At 37.0% G+C, this 13,720-nt stretch overlaps 1 protein-coding gene across 6 annotated transcripts in view; it reads left to right on the forward strand.

Annotated features, from left to right (window-relative positions):
- Nucleotides 1–13,720, forward strand: part of dnm2a (dynamin 2a) — an 80,987-nt gene that overhangs the window by 29,486 nt on the left and 37,781 nt on the right. For all 6 annotated transcript variants that reach the window (XM_052131604.1, XM_052131606.1, XM_052131605.1 and 3 more), the window contains exons 3-7: nucleotides 5,469–5,618; nucleotides 5,710–5,913; nucleotides 9,481–9,579; nucleotides 10,151–10,311; nucleotides 10,693–10,835. In XM_052131604.1, coding sequence (XP_051987564.1) covers nucleotides 5,469–5,618; nucleotides 5,710–5,913; nucleotides 9,481–9,579; nucleotides 10,151–10,311; nucleotides 10,693–10,835 — 757 coding nt within the window. The remainder of the gene's footprint in view (nucleotides 1–5,468; nucleotides 5,619–5,709; nucleotides 5,914–9,480; nucleotides 9,580–10,150; nucleotides 10,312–10,692; nucleotides 10,836–13,720) is intronic.

Genomic DNA, 13,720 nt, shown 5'->3' on the forward strand with positions numbered 1-13,720 from the left:
CTTAAAGCACAGAAGTAATTCATTATGTGCAAAATTAGTGATTGACTTGGAAGTGACACTGGAGTGAGCAAAACAATTCTATTTAACACGTGGACTGCTTTTTTATTTTTTTTATTCTGCATCTGTATAGCATCCTTGCATATGTTCCTCATGTTAATGAGAAATAAGTCAAGAAAAAGACTTGGGGATACACAATTTAATCATAAGTAATTTAAATGATTACCACCAGTAATTATTAATTTCATTAGAAAAAATAGAACTACAGGTACAGCCTTACAATAAATGTACCTCTGAAACATATGTCTCTTTTTGTACTGAAGCAGTTTAGTAATGTACTTTTAGATTTATAAGGCTGGCAGTTGTCCAACTATTGTATTGTAATTATTAACTAGTTAATTGTTTTGACCGCTGCTAAAGCTATGCATAAATGTAAAAAATGAGTTGTGACACGATACCTGTTACTTTTCTCAGCCCTGGTCAGGTTGGATCATTTGTGATTTACTGGATTAGCAGATTTCAGTGATTTATTTTAAAAGGCTACAGGGACTGATTTTCCATTCGTACGTCCAGTACAAATCATTTTAATTAATATATTTCTACAGAAATATTGTCTAGAGGACAGTTGTCTTAATGTCAAGTCATTTTTATTTGTATATTGCTTTTCACAACACGTCTTTTCAAATCAGCGTTACAGGAAATCGTGCGTTACCAAAAAATGTATTATTTACAAAGTCTTACAGTGATCATTGTGTAGTTTGATTAAATATGATTGTATGTAAATCAATGTAGAATTTAAATAATTGTATTTATAACCCCAGTGAGCAAGCTGAAGGTGACTGTGGCAAGGAACATAAAACTCCATAAGATTTTGGTTAATGGAGAAAAATAACCCTGGGAGAAACCAGACTCACTGTGGGTGCCAGTTCCCCTCTGACTAACATCATGAATATAATGCCAATATTACTCATTAATGTGCAGTGCAGGTCATGGTTTAAAATGTGTAAACTAAGTGTTAAGGGTCAGTGTTTAAACAAAGATTTTGTTTGAACTGTAAGAATAATGATTAATGTCTTTAAAGTCCATACTGTATTAACTGCAGTAGTTCACATAGATGCAATGTCCTTTGTTAGTTGGCTGATGAAGGCTTTTGTTGGCAATTCAATTAAAGTCTATGTATTCCATTTTAAGAGTGTAGTCCATCAATAGACAAAGGTGATGCAGGCAAAGATAAATGATGAGGTGCATCGCAGGTCATTTGGTGAGGTCTATCCTAAGTCCAATGTTCAGGCAGTGGCATATGAAGTATCCGATGTCTTACAGTTGGAGTCTGCATCAGTTCATCCTCTGAAGTCAAAAAACTGATGTTTGGCATCATCTGTCAGCGACATGTAGCAGTGGAGTCCGAAACCAAGCTGGAACGGAGCTGGATCTGGCCAGTTCTGGTAGAATCCCGAGGTTGAGATATGGAAACAAATAGAATAATATTAGCGTAGATGCCATTTTAAATTTTTTTGCATAGTTATAGATCATGATAGATGTTTCTGGTTATGGCACATCAAACTAAAGCAGTCTAATTGTGAGTTGATGAATACATTAGGTGTTTGCCTGGCTAAACAGATGAGTCTTTAGTCTGGACATAAACTGCGTGAGTGAGATTTCGGTGAGTTTGTTCCACCACTTTCCCTCTGAATCTCTTACCAAATCTCGCAGTTACAATTGAGTCCACTGGGGGATCAGTGCAGTGGATGTGTGTCATTTAAATGTTGAATGAGAGAAGAAGAAATAATGGGGTTGTGGATTCCTATCCGTAATATTTGTATTCTTATTGAATTCTACTCTATTCGTATTTGGTTCTTGTTGGAGTCATGCAAACCAACAGACGAGGATCTGCTTTTATTGGTGGAAAGAAAATGCGAAGCAAACTTATGTGTTAAATCTCTGAACACCGAAAAGCACATTTATTTTTAATCACAAATTTTTCTGAATAATATCACGTGAAATTATTAAATGTGATGGCCTTCATTTAAACTCAGAATATGTTTGTGTGTGTATTTGTATTACCCTCATTCTGTCAGTATTGGTTTCAATGTAAACTCTTTAGTGAAGTTTTAGTGTTATTTTTCAATCTTTTTTTGTTTGCCATTTTTATTAATGTACTGTATATTGTTCATAAAGTTCTCCCAAAAGGAAAATCACAGTTTGTTGAAGTTATCTTATGTTGAAACTGTTCTTGGTAATGTTTCTGAATAAAACTAAATAAAAGTTTCATGTACGTGTCATATGTGTTATTTTTAATGCATTTTAATTCTCAAGTAATCAAGTACTTTTTTTTGTGTGTTAGAGAACTTGACTGTAAATTTACTCAAAAATGCCCATCCCTAGAATTAGCTGCCTTTTTGAAGCTACTCTGTTTTGAATTCCTCACATTTAGACAGTTTAGGATATTGCATTTCGTGTAGTGCATGTACAGTGCATCCAGAAAGTATTCACAACGCTTCAATTTTTCACATTTTGTTATGTTACAGCCTTATTCCAAAATTGATTAAATTCATTATTTTCCTCAAAATTCTACAAACAAAACCCATAATGACAAGGTGAAAGATGTTTGTTTGAAATCTTTGCAAATTTGTTACAAATAAAAAAACGAAAAAAAAAAAAAAAAAAGTCACATGTACAGAAGTATTCACAGCCTTCGCCCATTTAGCTCAGGTGCATCCTCTTTCCAGTGATCTTGATGTTTCTACAACTTGATTGGTAAATTTAGTTGATTGGACAGGATTTGGAAAGGCACACACTTGTCTATATAGGGTCCCACAGTTAACAGTGCATGTCAGAGCACACACCAAGCCATGAAGTTCAAGGAATTGTCTGTAGACCTCCGAGACAGGATTGTATAAAGGCACAGACCTGGGGAAGGGTACAGAAATATTTCTGCAGAATTGAAGGTCTCAATGAGCACAGCAGCCTCCATCATCCGTAAATGGAAGAGGTTTGGAACCACCAGGACTCTTCCTAGAGCTGGCCGCCCGGCCAAACTGAGCGATCGGGGGAGAAGGGCCTAAGTAAGGGAAGTGACCAAGAACCCAATGGTCACTCTGACAGAGCTCCAGCGTTTCTCTGTGGAGAGAGGAGAACCTTCCAGAAGAACAACCATCTCTGCAGCACTCCACCAGTCAGGCCTGTATGTTAGAGTGGCCACACGGAAGCCATTCCTCAGTAAAAGGCACATGACAGCCCGCCTGTAGTTTACCAAAAGGCACCTGAAGGACTCTCAGACCATGAAAAACTAAATTCTCTGGTCTGATTAATCAAATATTGATCTCTTTGTCCTGAATGGCAAGCGTCATCACCGCTCATCACCTGGCCAATACCATCCCTACAATGAAGCATGGTGGTGGCAGCATCATGCTGTGGGGATGTTTTTCAGCAGTAGGAACTGGGAGACTAGTCAGGATCGAAGGAAAGATGAATGCAGCAATGTACAGAGACATCCTTAATGAAAACTTACTCCAGAGCGCTCTGGACCTCAGACTGGGGTGAAGGTTCATCCTCCAACAGGACAACGACCCTAAGCACACAGCCAATATAACAAAGGAGTGTCTACGGGACAACTCTGTGAATGTCCTTGAGTGGCCCAGCCAGAGCCCAGACTTGAACCCGATTGAACATCTCTGGAGAGATCTGAAAATGGCTGTGCACCGACCCTCCCCATCCAACCTGATGGAGCTTGAGAGGTCCTGCAAAGAAGAATGGGAGAAACTGCCCAAAAATAGGTGTGCCAAGCTTATAGCTTGTAATTGGTGCCAAAGTTGCTTCAACAAAGTATTGAGCAAAGGCTGTGAATACTTATGTACATGCAATTTTTTTTAATTTTTTTTTTTTTTTTTTTATATACATTTGCAAAGATTTCAAGCAAACTTCTTTCACCTTGTCATTATGGGGTTTTGTTTGTAGAATTGTGAGGAGAATAATGGATTTAATCCATTTTGGAATAAGGCTGTAACATAACAAAATGTGGAAAAAGTGAAGCGCTGTGAATACTTTCCGGATGCACTGTGTAAGGAAATTTACAGCACAAGTTACTCATTCTGACTAGCATTGAATCAATTCTTTTTAGATTTTTCTGTCTTTTAATAGGAAACATTAAAGTATTGTAGTATTAGTTTCTTTCTTGTCATATTGTCGTCAACGTGATGTTTTAAATGCTAACATTTGAATTTCGTCATGACGGTCATGGGGTGTTTTTTTTTTTTTTTCTTTCTCGTCTCGATTTTATTGGCGTCAAAATCAAGAAGCCCTTCGTCAACGTCATTTTCGTCTGTAATTTCAGTGACTATTTTAACCCTGCCAGCTCAGCAGAACACCGCTTCATCAGCTATTTATAGTGGATATGGATGGTTGAAAAAGCACACTTTTATACATGTACATACATAGTGTCCATATTGTTAAATTCTCGAATTGCATCAAGCGTAATGTGGAGAAACATTAAATGTGTCACTTTAAATTGGGATGGAAATCAGCAGGGACCTGGCAATGCGATATTTTATCGATATCTGGATTGCAATACTTTAATATTGCCATATTTTATGATCATAATTTTGGACTAATAGAAATGGTGTTCACCTTTGCTCTGCACTTGTGCTCTAAGTGGTGGTCTATTTCTTTTTTCCCAGAAATATTAATGGTGCTGTAAGCAATATGAGCGTTCTCAAGCTTTCACGTGACTGAGACGTTGAATTAGTCACGCCCCCACATTCCAAAACTCTGCCCTCCAAAGATTATTTTGAGACCAAAACCGAGCAAAGAGCAGCATTGTTTGTTCCAGTGGCTGTCAAATTCAACAGTGGCACAATAGCGCCCTCAACTGACAAACATTATGAATCATAGCCTCAATGATCTGCTTCACATATAACACTATGAGCAACATGATTGACAGGTGAAAAGCGTCAATGTCCGTTGTCCGCAGACACTTTTGTTTACTGTTTACAAAGTCTACAGAGACCGGTGTGATATCTCAGGACAATTTTTTCATTAATAACTTTTCCATGAAAAAACCCCCACTTACAACACCTTTTAATGTGAAAAATGTGATTCTAATCTGAACACAAAAATATTGATTCTTTGCGTGTGAGGTAAAATATTTTAACAAATATTTAAAAAAAAAATGAATCGACCTAAATCATATGATGATAATAAATCTAGATACATTAAATTATATATATATATATATATATATATATATATATATATATATATATATATAATTTAAATTATACCAATAAATCATATGGTGAGACTGTATTTTTCTTGTCACTGAGTTAAGAGACATTAAGTCACATCATAGATAAACATTAATAGTGTGTGCATTACAGCTATATGTCTTCATGTCCTGTTTGCTTTCATGATTAAATGTCAACCGCCCATTTCCATATCGCCCTAAACCACACCCTCTATTGCTCTGTATCTAGAATATGCTGAGTTCTTACACTGCAAAGGGAAGAAGTTTGTGGATTTTGATGAAGTCCGGCAGGAAATTGAAGCGGAGACCGACAGGATTACAGGGTCCAACAAGGGCATCTCTCCAATCCCCATCAACCTGAGAGTCTACTCTCCAAACGGTAATACTACACCGGTAATACTCAGTCCACAAACATAATGACGCAGCCATTGATTAAAATGTAACCCTTCTCAATCTCTCTCATTTGTCAGTATTGAATCTGACCCTCATCGATTTGCCGGGTATGACCAAGATTGCGGTGGGAGATCAGCCCCCAGACATCGAGCACCAGATTCGAGATATGATTCTGCAGTTCACCACTAAGGAGAGCTGTTTGATTCTGGCTGTCACCCCTGCCAACACTGACTTGGCCAACTCGGATGCCCTCAAGATTGCGAAGGAGGTGGACCCTCAAGGTAGGAATTGCTGGGAGTTTGGATGCACCTTTTTCTGGGCCAATAAGTGCTAATCAACAGCTTGTTTTTGTCAATACCTTTAAACTTTCATTTTTACTTTTTGCATTTGATCTAGAGCTATTAATCGACATTTTAGTCAAATTAATATGATGAATGTATAAATGTGTAAATTATGTGCAGATTAATTAACCGCAATTAAATGCAATTAATTATATATATATATATATATATATATATATATATATTATATTTTCTGAAAAGGCCCCTAAATTCAGGTCATTTTGAATAATTAAAAAATATATTATATATAGGCCTAATAAATATTATAATTCAGATAATTCAAATACATGACACAGCATTGTGGCAACAGCATTTATGCATCAGACAGGTGCTTTTTGAGCGTCTCACTTTAGTTGCATCACGTCTCACTTGTTTTAAGATGCTGTGTCAAGATAAACGTAGTCGGAAACTTTAAAACATGCGTTTGAAAATACCAGCATTCTGTTGTGCTCGGTCCAGCTGTCATTGAGTACAAGGGAGCGTCATCTGTGGAAGGCTGTGCTGCCTGTACGCTGGTTTGACGAGACGTGTTGCCTGTACAGCTGGAGTCGTGCTGACTGCCCACTACTGCATAAAGGTGGTACATAAAGCTTGAATTGCTCCGATGGTGGGAACATTCCTTTATTATGGAATTTTCATTTAAGTTGGGGGCATGATTTATTGTTAATTTTTTTTACGTATTCTTTTTCATATAACTTATTGCTCTAAATTAAGAGAGCCCTACTTCTAACCTTTTTTTTACTTATTAGACATAATAAAAAGGACTCCCTTGACACGAAATGAGTGTCGCTTAAAAGTTTAGAATTAGTACTTTACAATAGAGACCAACTCTTAACTACTGTTTTTTAATTAGCTGAATTAGAAGTGTTCACTTTCATCATTTATGAAAATGATCACAATACAGGTTTCCCTCTCGTTCTGGAAAACCTGGAATTTTCCAATGCATTGTGAAAAAATTATTGACTATGAAGCCCTGTCATGTACATTCTTTGCTCACTTGCTGTCTTTGCTTTGCCTCGACAAATATAGATAAACTGCTAAATATATTTTTTTCCCGTTCCATCATTGCTGTTGTGTTAACTCTAGGATTAAAGGTTTTTATTAAGGTTTTAAACAACTTTTTTAATAATTCAACAATCGGAGTCAGCTTATACCACAGTTACCACATCTAGGGCCCTATGAATTCGCCGATGTGAAAAACATGGACGGAATTACTGAGTATGCTCATAAAAATGGCATTAGCTACAAAACGCAAGGAGTAATGAAATTTGACATATTTGGGACGAAAATTAACGTTTGAATGCACAATTAATCAAACGGAAATCATGATATGTCCTTGTGTGATTTATTAAACCGCAAAAGGCTGCGATTTAAATGAGTAATCTGCATGTCCTGTGCTCTTCAAAATGAATGTGTGAAGCTGGACGCACATACAATGAAAACATCTCATCATGATCATCACACACGCTCTTCAAGAGTATAGTAGAAGGTGACGGAGAGCAGAGCACTCTGAAGTGCGCAGCACATACAGACTAGTTTTATTTAATTAAATCACAGCTTTTGGGGTTTGAACGGTCTTCCTGAAAAAGTCAAACATGTGCATCAAAAACACACACAGAAACGTCAAAATAAAAGCTTGATTTTAATGGACGCATGAAATGGGGAAAGAAAAGATGACATTATATTACTACTGTATAGTAATGTAATGTTTACTATAATTATAATAATGTATTAAAGCAATCTCTCAGATTTGTTATTTATTGTCAAGAATATCTCCAGTGTTTCAGATTGTTGTGAGGATTTTGTGCAAAAGCACTAAATGCTAAATGGTCTGCACTTATATAGCGCCTTTTTAAACTTAGCGGTATTCAAAGCGCTTTACACTGCGTCGCAGAACTGCATTGGGAGCAACTTGGGGTTCAGTGTCTTGCCCAAGGACACTTCGGCATGTGGAGTCCTGTGGGCTGGGAATCAAACCATCAGCCCTGCGATTAGTAGACAACCCACTCCACCAACTGAGCCACAGCTGCCCTATATTTGATAATAAAATTAAGTGATATAATAAAGAAAGTATTCTATTTCATTCTAGTCTATTTTCATTTAAAATTTTAATGAATTCATTTGGTTAGACACAGTTTTGATAATAACATTTAATTAAACTGTCAAATATGGCATTCAGAGGAAACATAACCACAATAAATATAATGACCTCTTGTGTGTTTTTGCTTAAATATTATACTGGTTGTGCACACAAAATGTCCTAGAAAATTGTGCCTTGAAAAGAGTAGGGACCCTGGAATAGGAAAAACGCATTAGTAAAAAAACAAAAAGCAAAATTCATAGGGAGTATTCGTGTGCCATATCGTTGGAAAGTTCTCCACAAGGTTATTTGTTTCACTTTGAAAATCCAGCAAGAACAGTATATGTATGGGACACACATGGAAGGAGCTGTTCACACTGGATATGTTCTTGTGTTAAAGGGGTCATGACATGGTTTTTTTTATTGTATTATTATGTTCCCTTAGGTGCAATTATAGTATTAATATATTTTTTTTTAAGAAAAACTTTTAAAATCTAGTGATTTATGACCTTTTCCCACCCTGTTTCTCATCCTCTGATTCAAACAGTCTGTTTTGGGGCGTTTTCCATTTAAGACTTCAGTGTTAACGCCCACTGTTATGATTGGCTAACGTCAGTGCCTATGTATCAATTATTGGCGCCCCAGCCAGAACAATATGCAAGTAAACTAAGTAAAAACACTGTGATTATTCATAATGAATGAAATTGCGCTTTAAAAAGTAGTTTAAAGTTTAAAATAGATTACTTACAGTTTGCGTCGTCGTTGTTCCCAGAATAGTCGATCACGGACTTATCTTTGAGCAACAGTTTTCTGGCAAAGCCAGCATCATATTGAGATTTGTTCTCAAAACAGTCATCCTTAAAATGTACAGAACAAACGCTTAAGTTAACACTGCCGTGACTGGAGCGTCCGCAAAAAATAAACTGCATCCATTTTTCCCTGGCGTCTGGATCTTTCGGCAGCTTATTCAGAGGTTTTGTTTGACCACAGCCAGGAACAGCACATCTGTGTGGCATCGTAATTTTCCTGTGCACAAGTAGTCTCTGTCAGAGCTCGCTGTCCATCGACTGAACACTTGTGAAGCGCACGGCGATACGAAATGAGCGTAGTTGTCTTGCGCTGGAGGCGGTCATATGCAAACGCTGTTACGTCACTTCTAACCGACACGTCACTTCTAACCATGAATCCAGAACGAGCTGTATTTTGAGTTTGATTAAATAAATGATTCGTTTAGAATGGGGAGGACGTCTTAAAATATTAAACTTGCAGGACGTTTTAATGATACAAAGACCTCTTATATACCAAAAGATCAAGGCAAATTTGGTTTCTCATGTCATGACCCCTTTAATATACTGCACCAACACATCTAAAGTACAGAGAGCTGGTGGATAAAAGCACAAACCCTAAGGATGTTTGTTTGTCAACAGGAATGCGTACCATTGGTGTGATCACCAAACTGGATTTGATGGATGAAGGCACAGATGCCAGAGATATCCTGGAAAATAAACTCTTACCATTGCGTAGAGGTGAGCAGTTAGTGTCATAACCCCACTGTATGGCTGGACATGTTTGTAATTTGGAATTCATGGTAATGGTATTTACCACTATGTACAGTAGTTAATTGTGATGGAAATTAAGCAAAAAAAAAAGTTTTACACAGGGGCCCCAAAAAGTATTTGGACACTTAAGTAACACTTAACAATGGATGAATGCCATTGCATTGGATCACACCTGCCACTGAATGTTCAAAACCATGTGGTAATGCTCATTTTTGAATGGATCACCAAATGAAAAGTGCTTAATTTCATTTGATTTATTTTCTCTTTTTATTGGCAACTTAATAGATGCAAACCAAAAGAAGATTACTCTTTAAAAAAAAAAAAAAAAAAATAGGTCTGACATCACTGCAACACTTGAGTTTAAAACAAAAGACTCAGAACTAATATATAAGCAGTAAAACTACTATTATTAAATTGAAGATTCTGACTCTAATTGGATGAGCCACATTGGAAGCCGTTTCAAAATAGCCGCTACACACACACCTGTAACTTTTATCACACTGTGAATGTACAATGTAAAGTCATTTTTCCGTCTCAGGTTATATTGGCATAGTGAACCGCAGTCAGAAAGATATAGATGGCAGGAAGGATATTCGGGCCGCTCAGGCGGCAGAGAGGAAGTTCTTCCTGTCCCACCCCAGTTACAGACACATGGCTGAAAAAATGGGAACATCACACTTGCAGAAGACCCTCAACCAGGTATGACCACAGTTTACCAACGCAAACACCTTTATAACAGTAGGGAATGCCACAACCGTTGACTGATGTTGCTGAGGTCTGGCAACTCCTCACTTGTGGGTCCGTCACACTCACGGCGTAAAAATGAAAGGGGACTAAACGACCGCATGATTCAACGACTGCCTCTAACATTTCTCACTGATTCCCTGCAATGCCTCATTTTGAGAGCCAATCAACTTGTAGTCTCTGTGTCATACGACACTGCAGAAAGCTTAGCAGAATTGGAACACCCTTCATTTAAAAAGTTCTACACACCCTCACCCATGTCTTATGAGTGGGGAGTGTAGAACTGGTTCTTTAAATATTTACTTATCACACTTCATCTTTTTCTTTCATTTTTAGCAATTGACCAACCACATCCGGGACACACTGCCTGGCCTTCGCAGCAAACTCCAGTCTCAGCTCCTCTCTCTGGAGAAGGAGGTAGAAGAATACAAAAACTTCCGCCCAGATGACCCCACACGAAAGACAAAGGCCCTGCTGCAGTGAGTATTTACAGAAGGTCACTGAGATGGCTCATGTGTTGTAGTTGACGCTCCAGTAGTTAAAAGGCTATGGCTCTGTGTCTGCACTCGCAACAGTTTGAGGCTGAATAAACAAAGTGTTGAAGCTGTACGTCATCTCAGACTGTTTACTAACAATGGACCAATCAGCTTTAAGCTCAATTCTAAACTTAAAGGAAAATAGTTCACCCAGTACGACTCATGCACTATATTCCAAGTCTTCTGAAGCCCTGATTGAAATTTAAGTCGTTATTCACTCTCAAATCAAATAATATTAAGAAAGTAAAGCGCTGCACGTTTGGTCATGAGATGTGATGAGGTTTGATGATATTGACTTGTATTTGATTCAAGGCTGTCAATTAATTACAATTTTAATCAAATTAAATTAATTATACAATATGCAGATTATTCAATTGATTTAAATGCAATTAATCACAAATATCAGTATTTGCTGAGAAAGCCACCCAAATAAAATGATACAATATGTAATGATTAAATTATTATAAATAATCCGATATGTAAGGGATAATCCATGGCTAGGTGTGCGTTAAACAGTTTTAATGTACAACATGGAGAGGAAGAACCACCTGATGCAAAGTGTGTTAAAATATTTAATGCAAACCTAGCCATGGATCATCTCACTTATACCATGGTTACTTGCCAGCAGTGATAGTTATAGCTGTCATTGATTTTTACAGCACAAATTTTGACTAGATTTCTGCCTTTTCTAAATCAGGCACAGAGATATAGTGTGATGATATCACAATTTTTTGGAGACCAAACATTCTTTCAAAACTGTGATTTTTAAATACTCAATCCAGAAATAATAATAGCTACATTATGTAGATGTTTTGGCACTCCTCAGAACATGTAATATTTAATTCTTATTCTTTGTCATTTGTCACATTGAGGAAATGTTGCTGACGTGATGTAGCACTTACTGTTAATGATGGGGAGAAAACCATCCAAAATGCTCTAAACCTGCTGACCTTGACCTTTGACACATCCAAATGGTATTCATTAAGGCTGGAGGACTGATTAAATTAAGAATGAAATCGAGATATGTGGCCTTGCATGATTACTACTACTTATTATTATTATTATTATTATTATTATTATTATTATTATTATTATTATTATTATTATGTCCTTTATTTAACCAGGAAGGTCCCATTGAGATTATACAATCTCTTCTTCCAGGGAGTCCATATAGTTTCACAATAAAATGTAAACGATAAATACTCCAAATATATATATAAAAAAAAGATATATACAATCTGATCAATAAAAACAATTACAATTTCCCTTTAAAACAGTTTGTAAAAGATCTTTAAAAGTGCTCAAAGGGGGAAGTATATTTAAATTGATCACATTTTGCAATTCATTCCATGCCCAAGGACCATAAAATGAGAACTTTTTTTTTACCAAATTCATAATGTACCCTTGGGACTGTCAGCTTAATTTGAGTTTAGGATCTTGTGCAGTTGCTATTTGTATAATAGGTTAAAAGATTAGAAACACAAGGGGGTAATTTACCTAGTGCCTTGGCAATAAATACAAACATATGCAATTTTCTCCTGTGATATAAGGATGACCAAGCTAACGATTCATACAAAATACAATGATGAGAACGTGACTCTGCACCACAAACAAAGCGTAGTGTAGCGTGATAAACAAAGTGCAGTTTCTTAAGGATGCAGCTGAATGCATGTATAATAGATCACCATAGTCCATTACAGATAGAAAGTACTCTGTACTATTTTCTTTCTAGCCCCATAAGTGAAGCATTTTTTAATCGATAAAAGAATCCCATTTTTAGCCTTAGCTTTTTCAACAAGTTATCAATATGTACATTGAAAGCTAATCTTTCGTCAAGCCATATACCTAAATATTTATAAGAACTAACTCTTTCTATGGATGTACCTTCTAAAGTCAATATTTTAGAGCGAACATGACTAAAAATCATATATTTTGTCTTTTGTATTTAAAGTCAGTTTCCGCTACACTGCTAAAGGCTCAGTGTTATAAAACTGTCTCCATTCAAACCTTCAGCCAGTGATGTGTGATCGTGGGGTGCCCTCTAGTGCACATGTTGAATAGTGCAGCAATGTTACAATTTAGATTGTCTTGCTGGACAGCAAAAGACGCATTTAATAGGTCCCGGTTTCCTTCTCTCCCCCTCTGTGCAAAACAACTGAATGTCAACCATACTTTCCATTCACAGAACTGCCGCTCACTGGATGTTTTTTGTTTTTGGCACCATTCTGAGTAAATTATATAGACTGTTGTGTGTGACAATCCCAGATCATCAGCAGTTTCAGAAATACTAAACCCAGCCCATCTGGCACCAACAATCATACCACGGTCTCACATCACATTTTTTTCCCATTCTGATGGTTGATGTGAACATTAACTGAAGCTCCTGACCTGTATCTGCATGATTTTATGCACCGCTTCCACACGATTGGCTGATTCGATAAATGCATGGATGATTGTTGGTGCCAGATGGGCTGGATTGAATGTTTCTGTAACTGCTGATCAGCTGGGATTTTCACACACAACAGTTTCTAGAATTCACACTGATTGGGGCCAAAAACATCCAGTGAGGGGCAGTTCTGTGGATGAAAATTACTTGTTGATGAGAGAGATCAATAGAGAATGTCCAGACTGATTTGTACTGACAAAGTCAATGGTAACTCAGACAACCACTCTGGACAATTGTGGTGAGAAGAATATCATCTCGGAATGCTATACTGAGATGCGGGTTGGCGCTGTTTTGGCGGCACGAGGGAGACCTACACAATATTAGGCTGGTGGTTTTAATATTGTGGCTGATTGGTGTATTTGTGGAGAAAACCGTTGCCAGC

The sequence above is a fragment of the Xyrauchen texanus genome, chromosome 8 (genome assembly GCF_025860055.1).
Source record: "Xyrauchen texanus isolate HMW12.3.18 chromosome 8, RBS_HiC_50CHRs, whole genome shotgun sequence".
Lineage (NCBI taxonomy): Eukaryota > Metazoa > Chordata > Actinopteri > Cypriniformes > Catostomidae > Xyrauchen > Xyrauchen texanus.